Source organism: Onychomys torridus, chromosome 3 (genome assembly GCF_903995425.1).
Source record: "Onychomys torridus chromosome 3, mOncTor1.1, whole genome shotgun sequence".
NCBI lineage: Eukaryota > Metazoa > Chordata > Mammalia > Rodentia > Cricetidae > Onychomys > Onychomys torridus.
The window spans coordinates 146,353,711-146,375,870 of NC_050445.1; the positions used below are offsets into that span (position 1 = coordinate 146,353,711).

A 22,160-nucleotide genomic window follows, 5' to 3' on the forward strand; every position below is an offset into this window, starting at 1 on the left:
ACAGTTAAATGATTTCTAATCTTTTTTTTTTTTTTAAAACAAGTGATTCTAAGGACATTTTTATACATTTCCAAAGGGTTATTTATATACAAATTTCTCCAAGGCCGAAGCCTAGTAAAGTTGCCCGTGCAAGGATGGGTGTGTTCTTTCTGAACAGTTCTTTACATTATTTGCTGAAGTGGTTGTACCAGCTGTGTTTTTACTCTTGTCTGAATTCCCTACAGATCTGGCAGGCATCCTCTCACTCCCAGACACATGGAGGGGATCCTCCCTCGTCTCTGCTCCCCACACAGGGCTGGGCAGAGCTCCAGACCTGCCTCCCCACCGTAGGTGGTGTGGTCCTGGATCCCCATGGCCATTTTGACTTTGGCTCTGGAGAGAGGGAGTGTGACATGATGGTGCCAGAGCAAGGTTCCAGAAGTCAGGTTCCACAGCCTTTGCTGTGGGTGGGGGTGGAGCTGTTATTATCTATAATCAATTTGCCTTGCTGGGCTGCACCCTCCCTGGGCCTCTGGCCAGGGGAACCAGGTTTCTTAGGGCTTCTCTTGCCTGTGGCATTTCTGAGTTGCCAAGTACTTCACTATACCTTGTCTGGTGTGGCCAGGAACCCCAGGGGATTCTATACATAACCATTCCTTAGGTCTTGTAGTCTCCCATCAGTCTTCCTTAACGTCCCCTCCTTTCAGAACCCGACTATTTGCTTTATGTATGAGGTCCAGGTTCTGGGCAGGACAGGGGAGATGCATATCTCTGCTGTCTTGTTTGGGAACAGACAGTCCACCTGGGCCGGGAGGGGGTGCTGGCAGCATCTGCATCTGTCTAATTTCTAACCTGGCAGAAGAGAACTAGTCTGTGGTAACTGGCTCAGGCCCTTTTTGTTTCATTATGTGTACGCCAGGCGGGGACCTGTCTCCCCTGGAGTTGGCTGACGTGAATAGAGATGGCCTTCGGGATGTGCTTCTGTCCTTTGTGACAACCAGGAATGGGACTGAAGGAGGTAAGAGATCCATCTTCTGGAGGCTGTCAAGGGGAAGGGGGTGTCAGCCAAGAGAAAGCGTCAGCTAGCTTCCCAGGAACAATGCACTAGAGGGTCTGCTGCACTGCCATGCATGATGTGCCTCATCAGAAGGTTCCTATGTAAATAAAGATCATTTCAGCCAGGCGGTGGTGGCGTACACCTGTAATCCCAGCATTTGGGAGGCAGAGGCAGGTGGATCTCTTTGAGTTCGAGGCCAGCCTGGTCTACAAAGTGAGTTCCAGGACAGCCTCCAAAGCTACAGAGAAACCCTGTCTCAAAAAAACAAAACAAAACAAAACAAAACAAAACAAAACAAAACAAAAAAACCAACCAAACAAACAAAAAACAAATAAACAAACAAACAAAAAGATCATTTCAAGAAACTAGGGCCCAGAATGGTGGTGCATATGACTCAGCACTCAGAAGGTGAAGGCAGGCCAGTTCCTGTGAATTGAAGGCCAGCCTGGTCTACATATTGAATTCTAGGACATCTAGGGTGAATGGAAGCTGGAGGGACTTTGAGTGGTCACCCAGGCCAGTGCAGACACTGGTTCAGAGCAGTGTCTTGCCCATACCTTGGAATGACAGCCTTAGTAGTTAGGTATGAGTGTGTGGGGTTTTTCCATTGGCTTAGTGGCTGCATCTGAACCTACTGATACTTTATGTCTGCTTCCCGAAGTCAGCGACCTTCTCAGGCCAGGGTCTGGTGGGATTTTAGTCCCACCAGCACTGGCTCTACAGCTTCTGCCAAATGCCATTTCTAACTAAACCTCTATCATTTTATTTACCAATAAAGACTCAGGAGTCAGATGCTGGGGTGAAAACCTACTAGCTCAGAGAGGCCGAGAAGCAACCAGCTGACCTTCCTATTTGGCCAGAGACCCAGCAAGAGCGCATCTCCAGTCATCCCAAACCAAAAAGACCAAGAAAATCCAAGTCCCTCTCTACTCCTTTTTGTGCATCTCTATCCAACTTCCTGGGTCCTCCCTACTCTCTATGGCTAATTCTGGCCAACTAGTTGCTGGCTCCACCCCCAACCTAAGGTTGATTTTATTAACACAGTCTCAGGTTTTATGGTGTGATTAAATGTCCCACAGAATGTGTGTGTGTGTGTGTGTGTGTGTGTGTGTGTGTGTGTGTGTGTGTGAGTGTGTGTGAGTGTGTGTGTGTGTGTGTGGTGTGTGTGTGTGTGTGTGTGTGTGTGTGTGAGTGTGTGTGTGAGTGTGTGTGAGTGTGTGTGAGTGTGTGAGTGTGTGTGAGTGTGTGTGTGTGAGTGTGTGAGAGTGTGTGTGTGAGTGTGTGAGAGTGTGTGAGTGTGTGTGAGTGTGTGTGAGTGTGTGTGAGTGTGTGAGAGTGTGTGAGTGTGTGTGAGAGTGTGTGTGAGTGTGTGTGAGTGTGTGTGTGTGTGTGAGTGTGTGAGTGTGTGTGAGTGTGTGAGAGTGTGTGTGAGAGTGTGTGAGTGTGTGTGAGTGTGTGTGAGTGTGTGTGAGTGTGTGAGAGTGTGTGAGTGTGTGTGAGTGTGTGTGTGTGTGTGTGTGTGTGTGTGTGTGTGTGTGTGTTGAGGGAGGGGCAGAGCCACCTCAGGCATCATTCCTCAGGAACCATCCCCATTATGTTTTGAGACAGTGTCTCTCACTGGAGCTGGCTAGCAATCCTCAGAAACCACCTGGCACTGTGATTCCAAAAAAAACGCGCCCCCTCGCCAGGCTTGTTTATGTGGGTTCTGGGGATTGAACTCAGGCTTTCTTGCTTGTGTAGAAAGCACTTTACCGATGGAGCCACCTCCTCAGCCAGTTTTCCACTGCCCACTAGATTACAGTGAACGTTGAGTCTACTCTGCCCTCACAATCCTGGCAGGGTTGGTCATGACTTATACACCTTTGCACACAGGTGTTTGGGCTGGTGGCTTTCCTTTCCCTTCTCAGTTTTAATTCTCCGGGTTTGCCCTCCCTGAGAAGGCTAGACAATTGGAGGGTATTTATAGGACCCTAGCTGGCTGGGAGTGAGAGTGAGGCGGGACTTCCTGCCCTGGGACTTCCTGCCCTGGGACTTCCTGCCCTGGGACTTCCTGCCCTGGCTTCCTCACAGCCTGGGTTAGAGCAGGACGGCAACAAGTTTGACCACTGTCATAGCTGGTGGCCCTCTTAGAGAACTTCCTTTCTGGTTTCAGTAATCTCTTCCTCCTTTGTGCCTGGGGGCATTAACAGCTCTGAGGGGCTATACTGCCACTAGTGGGGTCCTCTACCCTGACACATCTTTGTCAATGGTCTCCTTATTAAAGCCTCCACAGCTTACACTAGCTGAGCATGCTGTTTCTGGGACTCTGTTACACAGGACAACCAAAATAACCAAGCAAAAATGCCTCATTTCCATGATGGCTCCACAGGGTCTTCATTTATCTGCAATATCTCCTAAATTGGCAATGACTGTAGCATACCAATTGATACAAGAACCCTACCAGAGGGTGAAGAAATCCTGGGAAGTGCTTTTTAATCATTTAGGCCCAGAGTGAAGGCTGGGGAGGCTTTAAGGATTTGATTTCTGTACTGTACATTTGCCTAATATTACTAAGAATGCCTTTCAGGAGAATGTTTGATACATAGATGTGACTCTGTGACAGCAAAAGCTTCTGGGTTCAGACAGACTTTCCTATGCTCTTAGCTTGATTTCCTTTTCCTGGCCTGTGATTCATTCACATTGAAGTAAGGTGAAGGATGCTGAAGTTATTTGGTATTTTGCCTACTCTGCTTTCTGTCAAGATGCAGAGACAAGACTAGATTTTGGACGCTATGTAGACAGACATGATTTGCCCAAGGTTGTGAAAGTAAGGATGTAATTGTTTTGTTACTTTTTTCCTGTGACAAAAATAGCCCCCCACAGCAATTTCCAAAAGAGCTTATTTTGGCAATGAGTTCACAAAGCCCTCCCTCCCCTAGTGACACACTTCCTCCAGCAAGGCCTCACTTCTTAAAGGTTCCAGAATGTCCTCAAATGGTGCCACCAACTAGGGACCAACTGTTCAAACAGCTGAACCAGTTGGGGACATTTCTCATTTAAACCACTACAGTAACCATCACTAGCTACTTCCTGTGTGCTGAGCCCTGCTGTAGACACACAGCACTTTGAATGAATTTGCGCCTCAATATAACCCTGCCAAGTAAGCTAATATTATTGTCCCCTTTTCCAGACGAGGAAACTGAGATACACTGAAGCCAAGGAAACATTTTAGAGTCCCACATCTGGTAAAAGGTAGAGTTGAAGTTCAGCTCCAAGAATCAGGTTCTGTAGTTCATATCCTCAACCTTCGCGCCTTATGGATGTACCTATAAACCCACAATGCTTTGTGCCACTGGGAAGAGAGGGATAGAACTAGTGTGCATTGGCTACAGCAGGCACTGTCCGCCCTCTCCAGGGTTGTGCTGATTAGAGAGCTCATCAATAGGAGCCATGGTTCTTCCCGGAAGGAGCTGCAGTGTGGTGGGGAAGGTGCAGTCCTTCACTCTACCAAGAAAGAAACTGGAGTCAGAGGATGACTCTAGACTCAGTGGGCTCTGAAGCAGGAAGAGGAGCACAGGACTGGACTGTAAAGTCTAGAGGGTAAAACCCATTACTACCTCTGGCCGGAGGTTGAACATGGCGAGCCACACCCTGTTTCCTGTTTGAGGCTGTATTGTTTAGTCAGCACTGCCGAGAAACAGGAAGACTGAAGCTTTGCCACTGATGGTGGCTGGAGGTAGAAAGTGTGAAATGAGTCAAGCTGTTGTTCCTGAGAGAAAGCAAAGCGGGCAGTAAGTAGGACTGTTCTTCAGTCCTGGCCTTAGCGGCTGTGGTTCTGACTCCTTGGACCTGGGTCTTGTTGCCCCAAGTGTTCTTTTCCTGCCTAGGAGCCAACCAGAGGGCTGCAGGCAGCCAGGCCTCCTCGCTGCCTGCTACCGTAACCTTCAGGCTCCTAGAGCATTTGCTGCTGGTGACTAGGGTTGGGATTTACTCCCTGGCACGCATGGATTCTATCTAGGTCAGCCTCTGTGTTCCTGAACATTCCTTTCCCTCCTGAGTGGCTGTTTTGTTTCCCCCTCAGCAACTCAGTGTTCCGTCTTTTATGTAGTGTGTGTGTGTGTGTGTGTGTGTGTGTGTGTGTGTGTGTATGCACGCACGCGCAACAGTGCACATATGAAGGCCAGAGGACAAGTTGTACCATGTGGGAATATTGGAATAGTGCTGGGGACTGGGGCCTGAACTCAGGCCATCAGGCTTGGCAGGAGATGACCTTACCTACTCTTTTGCTGGCCTTACCCTGTCTTTTGCTCAGCAAACAACTAGCTGCTTTGTGTTGCAGGCATCCTATGATGTGCTGAGAAATCAGAAATTAGTGTCTGTCTTCAAGGATGTCACTGTTTAGTGTGGGCTCAGGTGGCTGACTGGTAAACAGATGTGTTGGGAAAGGTGCCAAGATGGAGACATGGTGAGGCCATGTAGAGGAGCCCACAGCGGCTGCTCTTACACTTGTCCTATTCGAGGTGTGAGGTTGGAGAGATGACAAGTTCTATGTTCACGCCTTGTCAGCCACACAGGAGGGAGCTAAGCACACAAGCGTGAGCTGCCGCCTCACCACCCACTGTTCCATTTGGGTTTTCCGGTGTCTTGCCTGTGCCTGCCGCTCCTCTCTTCTTTCCCTGCCTCATCTCTCCTACCTGCCTCCAGGTGGTGGCTCACAACCTACTGCAGATCTTGTGTGCCTCTCCGGGATGAATGGCAGCACACTGTGGTCCAGTCCCCTCCCAGAGGAAGCTCAAGATGTCACATGCTTGGATCTGATGCCGGGAAGCATGGCCAAAACCATCTGCCTCGTGACAGGGACACGCAAGATGCTCAGTGCATTCAACGCGACGTCAGGTAGAGTGGTCTTGAGCTTTGCTTCTGCGAGCCTCGGGTTTGTATTTAAACAGCCTGCAGGGGATGTTTGTCCTCCGACAGGCTGGAAGCTGCTTTGCTGCGCTGGTTCAGAGGTGATTATTCAGGAAACGAGGCTTGGGCAGATAGTAGACTCTTGTTGCAACCAGTTTGGTGATAAGCTCTTCCCCCAGACAGAAGAGCCTGGGGGAGGGGAGGCTTGGATTGTGAATAGTCTCTCTGCTCTGTTCTTTGTATAACCGGCAGGGAAGTGTCACCTCCTCTTTGACGTTCTGACTGAATGCTAGGGAAAAGAGCGAGGCTGGGGAGGCTGGTGATATGGCCTTTTTAGCCGCTTTTCCTTCTTAGGTCCACAGGACGGAAGCGATGGAAATGAGTCTAGAATGATAAAGATGTCTCCTCACAATATGCTTGTCACAGGGGCCATAAGTTCAAGAGAAGCTGACATCTTTCCCACATCAAGTGCCATATTGGGGTGCTTTATTTTTGCCCCTCCTTTTTGAGACATGGTTTTACACTGTACCCCAGACCATGAATTCATTAGATCCTCTTGGCCCAGCCTCCCAAGTGCTGGGATTACAGGTGTGACATGCTTGGCTAGTGGGGTACCCCTGAGTGGGGGAAATTTGTATATGTATTCTCGGTAGAGCGATTCCTTAGCATGCACAAAGCCCCTGTTTTGATTCCCAGCACCACATAAACAGGGCATCATAGTGTAGGCCTGTGAGCTCAGCACTCATCTAAGAATTAGAAATAGGATCAGAAGGTCAAGCACATCAAGGCTAGCCTGGGTTATATGAACTCCTGTATTAAAAAAAAAAAAAAGAAAGAAAGAAAAAGACACATACTCCCTTAGCTCAGGATTGAAGTCCTTGAAAGCCTTCTGCAATTTCTCTGGTGTGGGCTCCTTAGTGGCTGCAATTCCCTGTGACAGACACATTCCTCAGCCCTAGGGGAATGAGCTCCTACTTGCCAGGGAGACATACATGTCTCTATTTGCTATACAGAATCCAGCTGTGTGGGACTGGAGAGATGGCTCAGTGGCTCAGCGGTTAAGAGCACCGGGCTGCTCTTGTAGAGGACCCAGGTCCTAGCAGCACAGGGTGGCTCACAGCCAGCTGTAACTCCAGTTCCAGGGATGCTGATGCCCTCTTCTGACCTTCCTGGGCATCAGCACACATGTAGTGCATAGATAGTCATGCAGTCAAAACAGTCACATACATAAAACAATAAACGAAAATTCAGACGTGAGGTTGTTGCATGGAAGTGTAGCCAGATGCTCCAGGATCTGGAATCCCACTTCCTGCCCCTTTGTCCTCAGAGGAAGGCTAAAGGGGAAAGAGGAGAGGTGCTCCTGTCCCCTGCTCATCCCTCTGAGTTTTCTTTTTCTGGCTGGGGCAGAAAGCAGAGTGACCTGCCTCTTTCTCTCCCCAGGGAAAGTCATGTGGACCCTGAACCCGAACCACCTGTCCAATGGCACCTTGGCCGCCCCAGTTGTGGTGCTGCCTGACCTGGATGGAGACGGTGCCAGAGACCTGGTGGTGCTGGCCATTGGGGAACTGCAGGTATGCTGTCTGTTCAGAAGGTTTTAAGTTTCCTAGGAGAGTGCCTTCAGCTGTCTCGGGCTCAGTCCGAGGGATGTTATTGTGAGTCCTGCCCAGGGCCCTGTTTTTGTAACGGCTTAGGCTGAAAAAGATTCTCTTGGTGGGGTTAAGTGAACCAAGAGCATTCCAAATTCATTTTCCATGATGCCATTGTGGTTCCAAGGACTGTGGTGTGAGAGCACTCTGGAGGCGGATGGCCTGTGTGTAAATTCCCTCTGCACCACTCCGTGGCCTTGGGCCAACTGTACTCTATGGATGCTGTAGTTCCTTCGCAGGTCAAACTGGGACGTTCTATCTGTAGGAGACTTATGGAAATTAGAGCTAACAAATTAAGTCTGTAGAAAACTGCCTAATTTTTTTCCTCTATAAATGTAGTATTAGTTTTCCTATATTGTATGCATTTAAAATGGACTTCAACTGTAAAACAGTGGGTTGGATTGATAGAAGGCTCATAGGATGCAGGCTTTGGTTATAGCTCAGTTGGTAGCATGCTGGTGTAGCATGCATGAAGCCCTTGTTTGATCCCCTGTTGTAGCTGGTGATTTCTCTGGTCCTGCCTTGCCCAGCAGTCCAGATGAATCTCTTCCTCCCCGAGGTTCCACAGCTGCTTATAAAATAATCACTCAGATGCTTATATCAATTACAAACTCTATGGCCTATGGCTTTAGCTTCCTGCTAGCTAGGCTAGCTCTTTCATCTTAAATTAACCCATTCCTATTAATCTGTATGTTGCCACGTGGCTGTGGCATTACCAGTCTGCTGGCATCTTGTTGTTCCTTTGGCAGTGGCTGGCATGTCTCCCGACTCTATCCTTCTTCTCTCTGTATCTCTGCTTGGGTTTCCCACCTGGCTGTAAGCTTTCTTGCCATAGGCCAAAACAGATTTATTATTATCCAGTGGGAGCTACACATATTCACAGCATATAGAAAGACATCCCACAGCACCCTGTACTGCATGGATCAGGTGTGATGGTAATACCTACGCCTAGAGATAAAGGCAGAAGGATCAGAAGTTCAAGGTCATCTTTGACTAGTGAGCTTGAGATCAGCCTGGGATACAAGAGACCACATCTCAACAACAACAACAACAACAACAACAACAACAACAACAACAACAACTCACATGCAAGGGAGTCACCTTGGTAATCCCAGCACAAAGGAGATTGAGAGTTCCAGGTCAGAGTGCGCTACACTCTGTCTAAGAAATCAGACCGAAACCTCTCTGATTCATCAATGACTAAAGGAAGGTGCTGGAAGAAGACACACTTCCAGTGTGGATGTGGTAGCTTATGCCTATAATCCCAGCACTTGGAAGCCGAGGCAGGAGGATTGCTGTAAATGTGAGGTCAGCTTGGTCTACTTAGTTTAGTAAGTTCTAGTCTGTCTAGTGCTCCACAGTAATGCCATGTCTCAGTTCCTCCCTTCTCCCTCAAGAAAGATAAACTTTAATTCTAGCCCAGTGGCCTCCTAATCTGAGTTTATGCACTGTGAAACAGTTGCTCTGTACACATATAAAACAGACCTTTTCCCTAGTCAGATGAAAGACTAGATTAATGAGTGCTTATCTCAATTAAAATTTTCATTTGTTTTTTCAAACAGGATCTCATTGTATAACACTGGCTGGCCTCAAACTCACAGAGATTTGCCTGCCTCTGCCTCCCAAAGTGCTAAGAGTAAAGAAAAGAGGACCACCATGCCTGACCTTCAATTTAAAAAATTTAAAAAGCTATATTTATTTTACTGTATATATGGATGTTTGGCCTGCATGTGTACCATATGTATGCCTGGTGCCCTTGGAAATCAGAAGAAGGCATCAGATCCCCTGTGCCTGGAGTCACAAATGGTTTTGAGCCTCCATATGGGTGCTGGGAACCAAATTCTAGTCCTCTGCCAGAGCAGCAAGGGCTCTTAACTGCTGAGCCAACTCTTCAGCCCATCCACTTAAAATTTTATTTGTAAGCCATGTTTTAGAGGCAAAGAGTAAGTGTGGATGCTGGTTATTTTGTCTCATTTTACTACTTTATTTACTAATTTACTCAGTGTGTGTATACGCGAGGGAGCATGTGCATGTACCAGCCACAGTGTGCATGTGGAGATCTGGGTTGCTTGTCAGAGCCAGCTTCTCCCCTTCCATCATGCCGATCCCAGGGATTGGGTACTCAGACTTGGTGACAAGTGCCTTTACCTCTGGGCTGTCTTGCTGATCCAGCCCATCTTAATTTAAAAGTGAGTTTTACTGTCTTAGTCTATTTTATTTTTATTTTTGAGATAGGGTCTCCTTATGTAGCCCTGGAACTCATGATACAGACTAAATTAGCCTCAGACTCAGAGATCTGCCAGCCTCTGCCTCCAGACTGCTGGGATTAAAGGTGTGCACCATCATGTCTGCCTCTTTTAATTTTAAAATAAAAGACCTTATGGGTTAATAATACACACACACACACACACACACACACACAACACCCATGAGTATTTTTTGTTAGTTTTCTTGAGCTAGCTAATTTGATGTTTAGATTATTCTAAACCAAGTATCCAGGAATTGTTCACGTGGTGTTTTTAAACTTTTTATCCTAGTCACTATGACTAGAAGGGGAAATTCATTATTTCCTCAGTAGGAAGTGATTTCCTGAAAGCTGGAGAAAGTGTGGGAACCCCCCTTTTGATGGAACCTAGTTCTCAGAGCCCAGCAAGTCACCAAACATGGTTACAACATCTGCACATTTGGAGAGCTGGTTCTTTTGTTTGAGACTTCTGGGGACAGAATCACTGTGTAGCTCAGGCTTACCTTAAACTTGGGCAGTCTCCACCTTTTTGTCTCTGCTTCCCTAGTGCTGGGATTTCAGGTGTCCACCACTGTGACTAGCAGAAATCTTAGTCTTGATGCCTCATCTGCGTCTAACGCTCAGTGGTGTTGAGGGGCAGTGGGCCAGCCTTTCAGGACCCTCCACACTACGGGGCCCTTGTTGGAGAATCAGCTCACCTGCTCTTAACTCTGTCTCTATAGCAGGCCTCACGTAATTTACTTATTCGAGCCATAGTGTATAAATAATAGAACAGTCTCCATTCTGTCTGAAAGTGATAGTTACAGGCTAGTCCCAGAGAGGCATGGATTTAGAACAGACCCTGCGCATCCCCTGCTGCTCCTTCTGACATCTGTGTTGATTGCAGGAAGTGTGAGGAGCCATTTGAGTGGCAGACACAAGGGAGGGAATATATTTAGGGCTGTGACTTAGAGTGATGGACTTTTTAGGTCTGGGTGGAGTATGAACTGGCCTTGGCAGAAGGGTCTGCTTTGGGGTGTAGGGACTGGTTTGGTCTAGAATGTTCGGGAGAAGGGACCTGAGAAGCCTGTAGTTATTGTCCTCACACCGTGTATCAGTCTGAGTCTGGGCCCATGGTCACATGTACTCCTCAAGCACCCAGGCTAGTGTGAATGTCACTCCGTGTGAGTATCCCCATTACTTGTTAACCCTGAGCTGTTTTTTTTGTTTTTTTGTTTTTGTTTTTGTTTTTGTTTTTTGAGGAGATGTTCATCCTAATGGCTTCCATTCACTGTTACCACCTAGTACAATTTGGCTGGCATCTTGGATGAATCTGATCTCCACCCAGTTTAGGAAACCCAGTGCTATTAGCCTGGTCCCACTAAGCTGGTTACCCCCAAAGGCTAAATATCCAGTTTTTTATACAGTCCTCTCGGACAGAGAGTCCCTTTCCCTTTGATCCCAGTCTGTCCATATGTCCTTTAACATATGGTATCCACATCTGCAAAGAGTTTTTTCTGTTCATGGTTATCTCAACCCAAGTATACTAATAGGTTTTCTGCCCTCCCCTGCCATAATAGGTTTCTCCACTGACACAGTAAGCCAATCAAACCAATTTGAAAAAATATAGTAACAGGTTTATTTGAGCAAAGCAACCCTTGGGCAGGTTCTCCAATCCCAGAGATGGCCCACACCCACAAATGAAAGCAGGGAGACTATAGGTTGTAGGCAAGCCATGATGATGTGTCTGTAGATGGACTTTTCTTTCCCCCCAGCCAGTTCCCAAATATCCACACAGAGACTTAATATTAAGTATAATGCTTGGCCAATAGCTTAGGTTTGTTACTAGCTAACTCTTATATTTTAAATTAACCCATATTTCCTTATCTACCCTCTGCCACATGGTGGTACTTACTTTAATTTTTTTTTATTTTTTACTTTTTGGTTTTTTGAGACATGGTTTCTCTGTATAGTTTTGGTGCATATTCTGGATCTTGCTTTGTAGACCAGGCTGGCCTCGAACTCACAGAGATCCACCTGGCTCTGCCTCCCAAGTGCTGGGATTAAAGATGTACACCACCACCGCCTGGCTGGTACTTTCTTTTAACATGGCATGTTCATCTTGCTTCTCTCTGCATCTGCTCATGACTCTCAAGACTCAGCCCTTCTTCTTCCCAGTGTCCTTTGTGTCTTTCTGTCCCGCCTATACCTCCTGCCTAGCTACTGACCAGTCAGCTCTTTTATTAAACCAATCAGAAGGTACCTTGGCAAAGGTACATCTCCACAGTGTACAGAAAGATTATTCTATAAAATTTCCCCCTTTTTGTCTAATTTTAAAAGAATATTTTAACTTTAACATAGTAAAATTATAACAAAAACAGTTATCAAGTAAGAATTACAGTTACAATATCTAGTCTACTTGTATTTGGCAAAATTAGAAAAAATAATCTATTATCTATCTTACCTTTGTAAATCTAAAGTTTTATCCCTAGTTTACTTTTTATCATAACTAAAGAAAACCTTAAGTTTAATTATTTAGTCTTTAACTCCATTAAAGACCCCAGAAGTGTGAAATATTACCTAATGACAGGGACATTTTGCTTCCTGGACAATCACTGAAAGTTCTTCCATAATGTTGGGGGTATCCAACTCTGGCCTACAGGCCTAGAATATCTGACAGATATTTCTGGGAAGCAGGGAATTTTGAAGGACTGTTCTACCTTGTCTTGGCAAAGTTTGGCAGTTGCTTATTTGTGCATCCTGCTGGTCCAGTTTGGACAGTATACTGTTAGCAGTTAAGGCAAGGGCAGATTCTTGGTCCAAATGGCTAGCTTTTGCCATAAAGAAAACAAACTCCATACAGAGTTTCTTCAATGCCCGTCATCTTTTTCTGAAGCAAATTGGTGCTGTCAGGAGCAGACATATCTCACTGTCATGAAAAGCCTTAGGTTATTAAACACCTTAAATGACATATTCTGCTGGTCTTTGAAGTGTTTGAAGACCATCTGTGTATCGAAATACATCTGTGTAAGACCTTGAAAACATACCTAACATGACTATCAGTTTGACTGTTACAGATGGATATTAATCTATATTTCTTTTTTTGATTTATTATTATTATTATTATTATTATTATTATTATTATTATTATTATGTGTTTTAATTTTATACATCAGCCATGGGTTCCCCTGTCCTTCCCCCTCCCACCCACACCGCCACCTTCCCCCCAGTCCCTCCCCTCCATTCCCATGTCCTCCAGGACCAAGACACCCCTGGGGATTCATTTAAACCTGGTGGATTCAGTACAGGCAGGTCCTGTCCCCTCCTTCCAGACTGAGCAAAGTGTCCCTGTGTAAGCCCAAGGTTCCAAACAGCCAGCTCATGCACTAAGGACAGGTTCCAGTCCCACAGCCTGGGAGCCTCCCAAACAGATCAAGCTTTTCAATTGTCTCACTTATCCAGAGGGCCTGATCTAGCTGGGGGCTCCACAGCCGTTGGTTCATAATTCATGTGCTTCCATTCGATTGGCTATTTGTCCCTGTGCTTTTTGCAATCTTGGATTCAACAATTCACGCTCTTACAGTCCCTCCTCTTTCTCGACAGTTGGACACCTGGAGCTCCACCTGGGGCCTGGCTGAGGATCTCTGCATCCATTTCCATCAGTTATTGGATGAGAGTTCCAAGACGACTGTTAGGGTGTTTAGTCATCTGATCACCAGACTAGGTCTGATCAGGCTTTCTCTCGACCATTGCCAGCAGTCTACAGAGGATATATCATTGTGGATTTCTGGGGACCTCTCGAGCACTCTGCCTATTCCTGTTCTCATGTGGTCTTCATTTATCATGGTCTGTTATTCCTTGTTTTCCCTTTCTGTTCTTGATCCAGCTGGGATCTCCTGCTCCCCTAAAGCTTTCTTTCCCTCAAATCTTGCCCTTCATTACTCCCACTGTCGTCCAGGTTGTTCATGTAGATCTCATCCATTTCTCTGTCATTGGGTGATCCCTGGGTCTTTCCTAGGGTCCCGTTTTCTAGGTAGCCTCCCTGGAGTTGTGTAGCAGTCTAGTCATCTTTGTTTTATATCTAGTAGAAAGTAGGAAGTACTCTTGAACGCATTGGCACTGGAGATCACTTTCTAAATATAACACCAGTAGCACAGACACTGAGAGAAACAATCAATCTGTAGACTACTGGCAATGGTTGAGAGAAAGCCTGATCAGACCTAGTCTGGTGATCAGATGACTAAACACCCTAACAGTCGTCTTGGAACTCTCATCCAATAACTGATGGAAATGGATGCAGAGATCCTCAGCCAGGCCCCAGGTGGAGCTCCAGGTGTCCAACTGTCGAGAAAGAGGAGGGACTGTAAGAGCGTGAATTGTTGAATCCAAGATTGCAAAAAGCACAGGGACAAATAGCCAATCGAATGGAAGCACATGAATTATGAACCAACGGCTGTGGAGCCCCCAGCTAGATCAGGCCCTCTGGATAAGTGAGACAATTGAAAAGCTTGATCTGTTTGGGAGGCTCCCAGGCTGTGGGACTGGAACCTGTCCTTAGTGCATGAGCTGGCTGTTTGGAACCTTGGGCTTACACAGGGACACTTTGCTCAGTCTGGAAGGAGGGGACAGGACCTGCCTGTACTGAATCCACCAGGTTTAAATGAATCCCCAGGGGTGTCTTGGTCCTGGAGGACATGGGAATGGAGGGGAGGGACTGGGGGGAAGGTGGCAGTGTGGGCGGGAGGGGGGAGGACAGGGGAACCCATAGCTGATGTATAAAATTAAAACACATAATAATAGTAATAATAATAATAATAATAATAATAATAATAATAATAAAGAGTACTTCCTACTTTCTCTTCTATCAGGTTCAGAGTAACTGGATTTATGTTGAGGTCTTTGATCCACTTGGACTTAAGTTTTGTGCATGGTGACAGATATGGATCTATTTGCAGCCTTCTACACATTGACATCCAGTTATGCCAGCACCATTTGTTGAAGATGCTTTCTTTTTTCCATTGTACAGTTTTGGCTTCTTTGTCAAAAATTATACGTTTATAGGTGTGCGGGTTAATGTCAAGGTCTTAATTCAATTCCATTGATCCACATGTCGGTTTTTATGCCAGTACCAAGCTGTTTTTATTATGGTAGCTCTATAGTAGAGCTTGAGGTTGGGGATGATGATGCCTCCAGAGGTTGTTTTATTGTACAGGATTCTTTTGGCTATCCTGGGTTTTTTGTTTTTCCATATGAAGTTGAGTATTATTCTTTCCAGATCTGTGAAGAATTGTGTTGGTAATTTGATGGGGATTGCGTTGAATCTGTAGATTGATTTTGGTAAGATCGCTATTTTTACTATGTTAATCCTGCCTATCCATGAGCATGGGAGATCTTTCCATTTTCTGACATCTTCTTCAATTTCTTTTTTCAGGGACTTAAAGTTCTTGTCTTATAGGTCCTTCACATGCTTAGTTAGAGTAACCCCAAGGTATTTTATATCATTTGTGGCTATTGTAAAGGGTGATGTATGTCTAATTTCCTTCTCAGCCTGTTTGTTTATTGTATATAGAAGGGCTACTGATTTTTTTGAGTTGATCTTGTATCCTGCTATGTTGCTGAAGGTGTTTATTAGCTGTATCAGTTCCTTGGTTGAATTTTTGGGGTCACTCATGTCATCTGCAAATAGGGAGAGCTTGACTTCTTCTTTTCCAATTTGTATCCCCTTAATCTCTTTATGTTGTCTTACAGCTCTGGCTAGAACTGTATGTAAGTATGGGGAGAGGGGACAGCCTTGCCTTGTTCCTGATTTTAGTGGTATTGCTTTAAGTTTCTCTCCATTTAATTTGATGGTGGCTGTTGGCTTGCTGTAAATTGCCTTTATTATGTTTAGGTATGTTCCCTGTATTCCTGATTGCTCCAAGAACTTTATCATGAAGGGTGTTGGATTTTGTCAAATGCCTTTTCTGCATCTAGTGAGATGATCATGCCGTTTTTTTCTTTGAGTTTGTTTATATTGTGTATTACATTGACGGACTTTCGTATGTTGAACCACCCTTGCATCCCTGGGATGAAACCTACTTGATCATGGTGGATAATTGTTTTGATGTGTTCTTGGAGTCTGTTCGCCAGAATTTTATTGAGTATTTTTGCATCAATGTTCATGAGGGAGCTCGGTCTGTAGTTTTCTTTCTTTGTTGCATCTTTTTTTTTTTTTTTGGTTTAGGAATCAGGGTAATTGTAGCCTCATAGGAGGAGTTTGGTAATATTCCTTCTGCTTCTATTGTGTGGAACAATTTAAAGAGTATTGGTATTAAGTCTTCTTTGAAGATCTGGTAGAATTCTGCAGTGAAACCATCTGGTCCAGGGCTTTTTTTTGGTTGGGAGACTTTTAATGACTGGTTCTATTTCCTTAGGGGTTATTGGGCTATTTAAATGGTTTATCTGGTCTTGATTTAACTTAGGTATGTGGTTAGGTATGTGGTACCTATCCAGAAAATTATCCATTTCTTTTAGATTTTCCAGTTTTGTGGAGTAGAGGTTTTTGAAGTATGACCTGATGATTCTCTGGATTTCCTCATTGTCTGTTGTTATGTCCCCCTTTTCATTTCTGATTTTGTTAATTTGGATGCTCTTTCTCTATCTTTTGGTTAGTTTGGATAAGGGTTTGTCTATCTTGTTGATCTTCTCAAAGAACCAACTCTTTGTTTCATTAATCCTTTGTATTGTTCTCTTTATTTCTATTTTATTGACTTCAGCTCTCAATTTGATAATTTCCTGGCGTCTGTTCCTCCTGGGAGACTTTGCTTCTTCCTGTTCAAGGGCTTTCAGGTGTGCTGTCAAGTCACTAGCGTGAGATTTCTCCAGCTTCTTTATGTGGGCATTCAGTGCTATGATTTTCCCTCTTAGCACTGCTTTCATAGTATCCCATTAGTTTGGGTATGTGGTGTATTCATTTTCATTGACCTTTAGGAAGTCTTTAATTTCTTTCTTTATTTCTTCCTTAACCCATTCGTGATTCAGTTGAGCATTATTCAGTTTCCATGAGATTGTAGGATTTCTGTAGTTGAAATCTAACTTTAAACCATGGTGGTCTGATAGAACACAGGAGGTTATTCCATTTGTTTTGTACCTGTTGAGATTTTCTTTGTGGCCAAGTATGTGGTCGATTTTAGAGAAGGTTCCATGGGGTGCTGAGAAGAAGGTATATTCTTTTTTGTTTGGGTGGAATGTTCTGTAGATATCAATTAAGTCCATTTAAGCCATAACATCAGTTAAGTCCATTATGTCTCTGTTAAGTTTCAATTTGGCCGATCTGTCCAGAGGTGAAAGTGGGGTGTTGAAGTCTCCCACTATTAATGTGTGGGGTTTTATATGTGATTTAAACTTTAGTAATGTTTCTTTTACATATGTGGGTGCCTTGTGTTTGGGGCATAAATGTTCAGAATTGAGACTTCATCTTGGTGGATCTTTCCTGTGATGAGTATGTAATGTCCTTCATCATCTCTTTTGATTGATATTAGTTTGAAGTTTATTTTGCTGGATATTAGGATGGCTACACCAGCTTGCTTCTTAAGACCATTTGATTGGAAAGTCTTTTCCTAGCCTTTTATTCTTAGGAGGTGTCTGTCTTTGAATTTGAGGTGTGTTTCTTGTATGCAGCAGAAAGATGGGTCCTGTTTTCGTATCCATTCTGTTAGTCTGTGTCTTTTTATAGGTGAATTAAGTCCATTGATATTAAGGGATATTAATGACCAGTGATTGTTCATTCCTATTGTTATTTTTATTTTTTGGTGGTAGTGTGTGTGTACTTCTCTTCTATGGGGTTTAGTGCTGTGGTGTTATCTATTGCCTGTCTTTTCATGGGTGTATCTGCCTTCCTTAGGTTGGAATTTTCCTTCTAGTGCTTTCTGTAGGGCTGGGTTTGTGGATAAGTATTGTTTAAATCTGGTTTTGTCTTGGAATTTCTTGTTCACTCCATTATGATGATTGAAAGTTTTGCTGCGTATATTAGTCTAGGCTGGCATCCATGGTCTCTTAGTGTCTGCATTTTATCTGTCCAGGTCCTTCTGGCTTTCAAAGTCTCCATCGAGAAATCAGGTGCTATTCTGATGGGTTTGCCTTTATAAGTCACTTGGCCTTTTTCCTTTGCTGCCCTTAATATTCTTTCTTTATTCTGTATGTTTAGTTGTTTAATTATTATGTGGCCAGGGGACTTTTTTGGGGGGTCTAGTCTGTTTGGTGTTCTATAGGCTTCTTGTATCTTCATAGGCATTTCCTTCTTTAAGTTGGGAAAGTTTTCTTCTATGACCTCGTTAAATATATTTTCTGTGCCTTTGAGTTGGTATTCTTCTCCTTCCTTTATCCCTATTATTCGTAGGTTTGGTCTTTTCATGGTGTCCCAAATTTCTTGGACATTTTGGGTCATGACTTTGTTGGTTTTAGTGTTTTCTTTGACTGATGAATCTATTTTTTCTAACGTATCTTCAACACCAGAGATCCTCTCTTCCATCTCTTGCATTCTACTGGTTATACTTGCCTCTGAAGTTCCTGTTTGTTTACTCAGATTTTCTATTTCCAGCATTCCTTCTGCTAGTGTCTTCTTCATTTTTCTATTTCCCTCTTCAGGTCTTGGACTGTCTTCCTTGCTTTTTCATGATTTTCTTTCAAGGACTTATTGTTTTCTTCTGCTTTAATTGTCCTTTCCTCTAGTTTTTTATAGTGTTCTTCCCATTTTTTGTTTGTCTGTTCCTCGACTTTATTTTTGATTTCTTCTATATAAAGCTCTAGCCTCTGCATGATATTACTTATAAGGTTGTTTTCTTCTGCTTCTTCCATTCCGTGATGTTCAGGTCTAGCTGTTGGAGGAGTACTAGGTTCTGGTGATGCTGTATTGCTCTTTATTTTGTTGTATGTACTTCTGCCTTGACGTCTGCCCATCTCCTCTTGGGTTCATTCTTGGTCTGATCAGTGTACTGGTCCAGAGAGAGCTGACAGAATTAGGGAGCCTCTCTCTGGGCCAGATGGAAGCTCTGGGCCAGATGGGAGTGCTAGTCCAGATGAGAGTGCTGGCTGGCTAGGAGCTGGGGGGCTGGACTCTGAGTCTCCGGAAGTCCCTGGGGTCTCCTTATTTTGTCCAGATGGGAGTTCCTCTGGTCTCTGGTCCAGATGGGAGTTCCAGGGCAGGATGGAAACTGGGGGCTGGTCTCTGAGTCTCAGGAAGAGGCTGGGGTCTCTGGCAGATGGGTGTGGGGGCAGGGTGTGGAGACTGCAGGGTCTACTTACAGTCTTGGAAAAGGGGAGCCTTCCCGCAGGGCCCGCTGATTGGCTGGAAAATGGGCCAAGTTGGGCAGGTCCTCCCGGAATGGGCTGTGTCCAGCGGTGGGACCTAGGGGCAGTTGCCTCTCTGACTATAACCCCATGCACTCATCTCTGGTCCAGATGGGAGTTCCGGTGCAGACAGGTGCTGGGGTTGGTCTCTCTAATCTATATTTCTTAATCATATATTACATTTTTTTTTTTTTTTGAGCTGAGGATCAAACCCAGGGCCTTATGCTTGCTAGGCAAGCGCTCTACCACTGAGCTAAATCCCCAACCCCTATATATTACATTTTTAAATGTGCTGCATAAACATAATACCCTAAACAATAGAAGAAACATAATACAGTATAACAAAATTAACTTTAGACTTGTATCAATAAACCAAAATCCAAGTTTTGATTTGGAGTTTTTTTTTGGGGGGATTGGTTACAAGTTATTAGTCATAGTCAGAAAAAAAAGTATGCAAAAAAGTTAAATTCAAAGATCTCTTTCCAAAGTAAAATAGGGGGATATGATATAGAAATGATGAGATAAAAAGGTAGATTATTGAATCTACTTTAATCCAAAAAACAACTATTAATCTCAAAATATTAAAGTCCTAGGCCTGTAGGCTAGAATTGGATACCCCAACATTATAGAACTTTCAGTGATAGTCCATGGAACCAGATGTCCCTGTCATTAGATAATATTTCACCCTTCTGAGGTCTTTGGTAGAGTTTAAAGACTAAATAATTAAACTTAAGAAAATTCAAATTTAAGAAAAAAAAATCTAAAGACAACACAATAACATACTGGATCCAGACCCTCTGTATATTTCCCATCTTTGTGTGGTTTATTATATTTTTTACTCTATTCCTTTTTTAAGGACTTTAATATTTTTAGATTAATAGGTTTTTGGTATTAAAGTAGATTCAATAATTTACCCTTTTATCTCATCATTTCTATATCATATTTCCCTATTTTACTTTAGAAAGAGATCTTTGAATTTAACTCTTTTGTTTAGTTTTCTTCCTGACTGTGACTAATAACTTTTAATCAACTCCCCCTGTCCCAAATGATAACAAACACCCATTACTAATGCTTTGGGAATATGGGCACTTTTTCTAAATTGCTTCTTGTTGTCTGGGGGCATTGGAATCTTTGGGTGGAACCTTGAAAAAAATCAGGATAATTGTCAAGTCCTGACTGGAGTATTCTGTGAGACTGGATCATCTCAGCCAGCAGCCTTGAAGCTGTTCTGGATGCTGGATCACCTGGGCCATCCATTTTAATTGGTGTCTGGTCCCCTTGCTTTGAAAATATGTAAACTTTTTTTTTTTTTCCTTCGAGACAGGGTTTCTCTGTGTAGCTTTGGAACCTGTCCTGGAACTCACTTTGTAGACCAGGCTGGCCTCCTACTCACAGAGATTCACCTGGCTCTGCCTCCTAAGTGCTGGGATTAAAGGCATGTACCGCCACCACCTGGCGAAAATACATAAACTTTTAAAGGTCACATACATATCTGCATTAATACAAGTATAGACTGTGCATGGTACATGAGTCAGCCAAAGACTACTTTTTGTATTAATGTTTGAGCAGCTAAAAACATATATCACATGTCTTGTAGTTCTCTTAGGTTTACTTTTTTATGTTTGTAGTCAGGATTTTCAGGGGGTCTTCCCTAATCAAACCTGCTTCATATCCACCTGGAACAAATCCACAGCCTCTCATATCCTTTGGAAATAAAAGCATAACCTCTTCCCCAAAGTAACCTATCTTTTGATTTCCAATTTGAAGTCAAGGCATTTTAAAAATATATAGGTTGATTTGATCCAGCAGTTTTTATAATCCACTGTATTTTAGCAGCTGTTGTTCCTTCCTCAGCATGCAGAAAATGTAAAGACAACACAATAACATACAGAATTCAGACTCTCTGTGTATTTCTCATCTTTATGTGGCTTATTCTACTATTTTACTCTATTCCTTTTTAAAGGACTTCATTACTTTGAAACTATTTTTAATCTTTGACTATCTCTACTCATTTTCTTTACTCTTCCAATTTTATATTTTTAAACACACTGTAACCCATTTAGAGATTATTTTCCATCTGGATCTGTCTTTAATGAGCATCTGTGTTGTATTTTGATTGCATGAGACAAATCTTAAACTGCTATGTCAGCTGCTGCTGATGTAGCTTAGTTTAGTGCATGGTGGTAATGTATGGCGGCTGGCAGCTGGCTCCTCCTGTAGGCAGCTGTTGGAAGACACATCTTTGTCCTGTGGCTGGCATGAGAGACACCAGACTAGGAAGCTGCATTTTGGCTCCATTTTTGTGTGTTTAGAACCTTTTAAAGCTTTGTTAGGGATTATGTGGAAATTCTGCCCCCATGTTGGAATGCCATGAGTAGGCAGAGTTTTTCTGTGTCCTAGCAGCCATTCTCAAATAACCAGACTGAGTCTTATTATTAATTACAGATGCTCAGCTGATAGCTTAGGCTTGTTACTAGGTAACTCTTACATTTTAAATTAACCCATATTTCTTATCTACCCTCTGCCACATGGCGGTACTTTCTTTTAACATGGCATGTTCATCTTGTTTCTCTCTGCATCTGTTTATGACTCTCAGGACTCAGCCCTTCTTCCCAGTGTCCTTTGTGTCTTTCTGTCCAGCCTATACCTCCTGCCTAGCTACTGGCCGGTCAGCTCTTTTATTAAACCAGTCAGAAGGTGCCTTGGCAAAGACACATCTTCACAGTGTACAAAAATATTATTCCATAACACATGTCTGCCACAAGCTGGGTTTGTGCCCGAGTGTGGTCAAAAGCTGACCGCTTTAGGTGGGGACTTGGGCAGCTGGCAACTTCAGGGGAGGAAGCTGCAGGAACCACCAAGAATGTGGAACTGGACTTTTGGTGACTTTCCTTTATTTGGAGACTCTCTGAGTGGGAAGGGTTTGGAGAGAGAGATCGGAATTGGCTTTCTGGATGATGCAGGGGACAGCTGGAGGTCCCAGCTAAGCAGATACCATTACTACATTACTACTGCTTCTCTCTCTCTCTCTCTCTTTTTT

General features: G+C 43.9%; 1 protein-coding gene across 2 annotated transcripts in view; it reads left to right on the top strand.

The window, feature by feature from the left end:
* Fam234b (family with sequence similarity 234 member B) overlaps window positions 1-22,160 on the top strand; it is a 55,862-nt gene that overhangs the window by 20,442 nt on the left and 13,260 nt on the right. The window contains exons 3-5 of one of the 2 annotated variants that reach the window (XM_036181594.1): window positions 869-997; window positions 5,720-5,911; window positions 7,364-7,494. In XM_036181594.1, the coding sequence (XP_036037487.1) occupies window positions 869-997; window positions 5,720-5,911; window positions 7,364-7,494 (452 nt within the window). The remainder of the gene's footprint in view (window positions 1-868; window positions 998-5,719; window positions 5,912-7,363; window positions 7,495-22,160) is intronic. The other variant, XM_036181595.1, reaches the window with a different exon arrangement.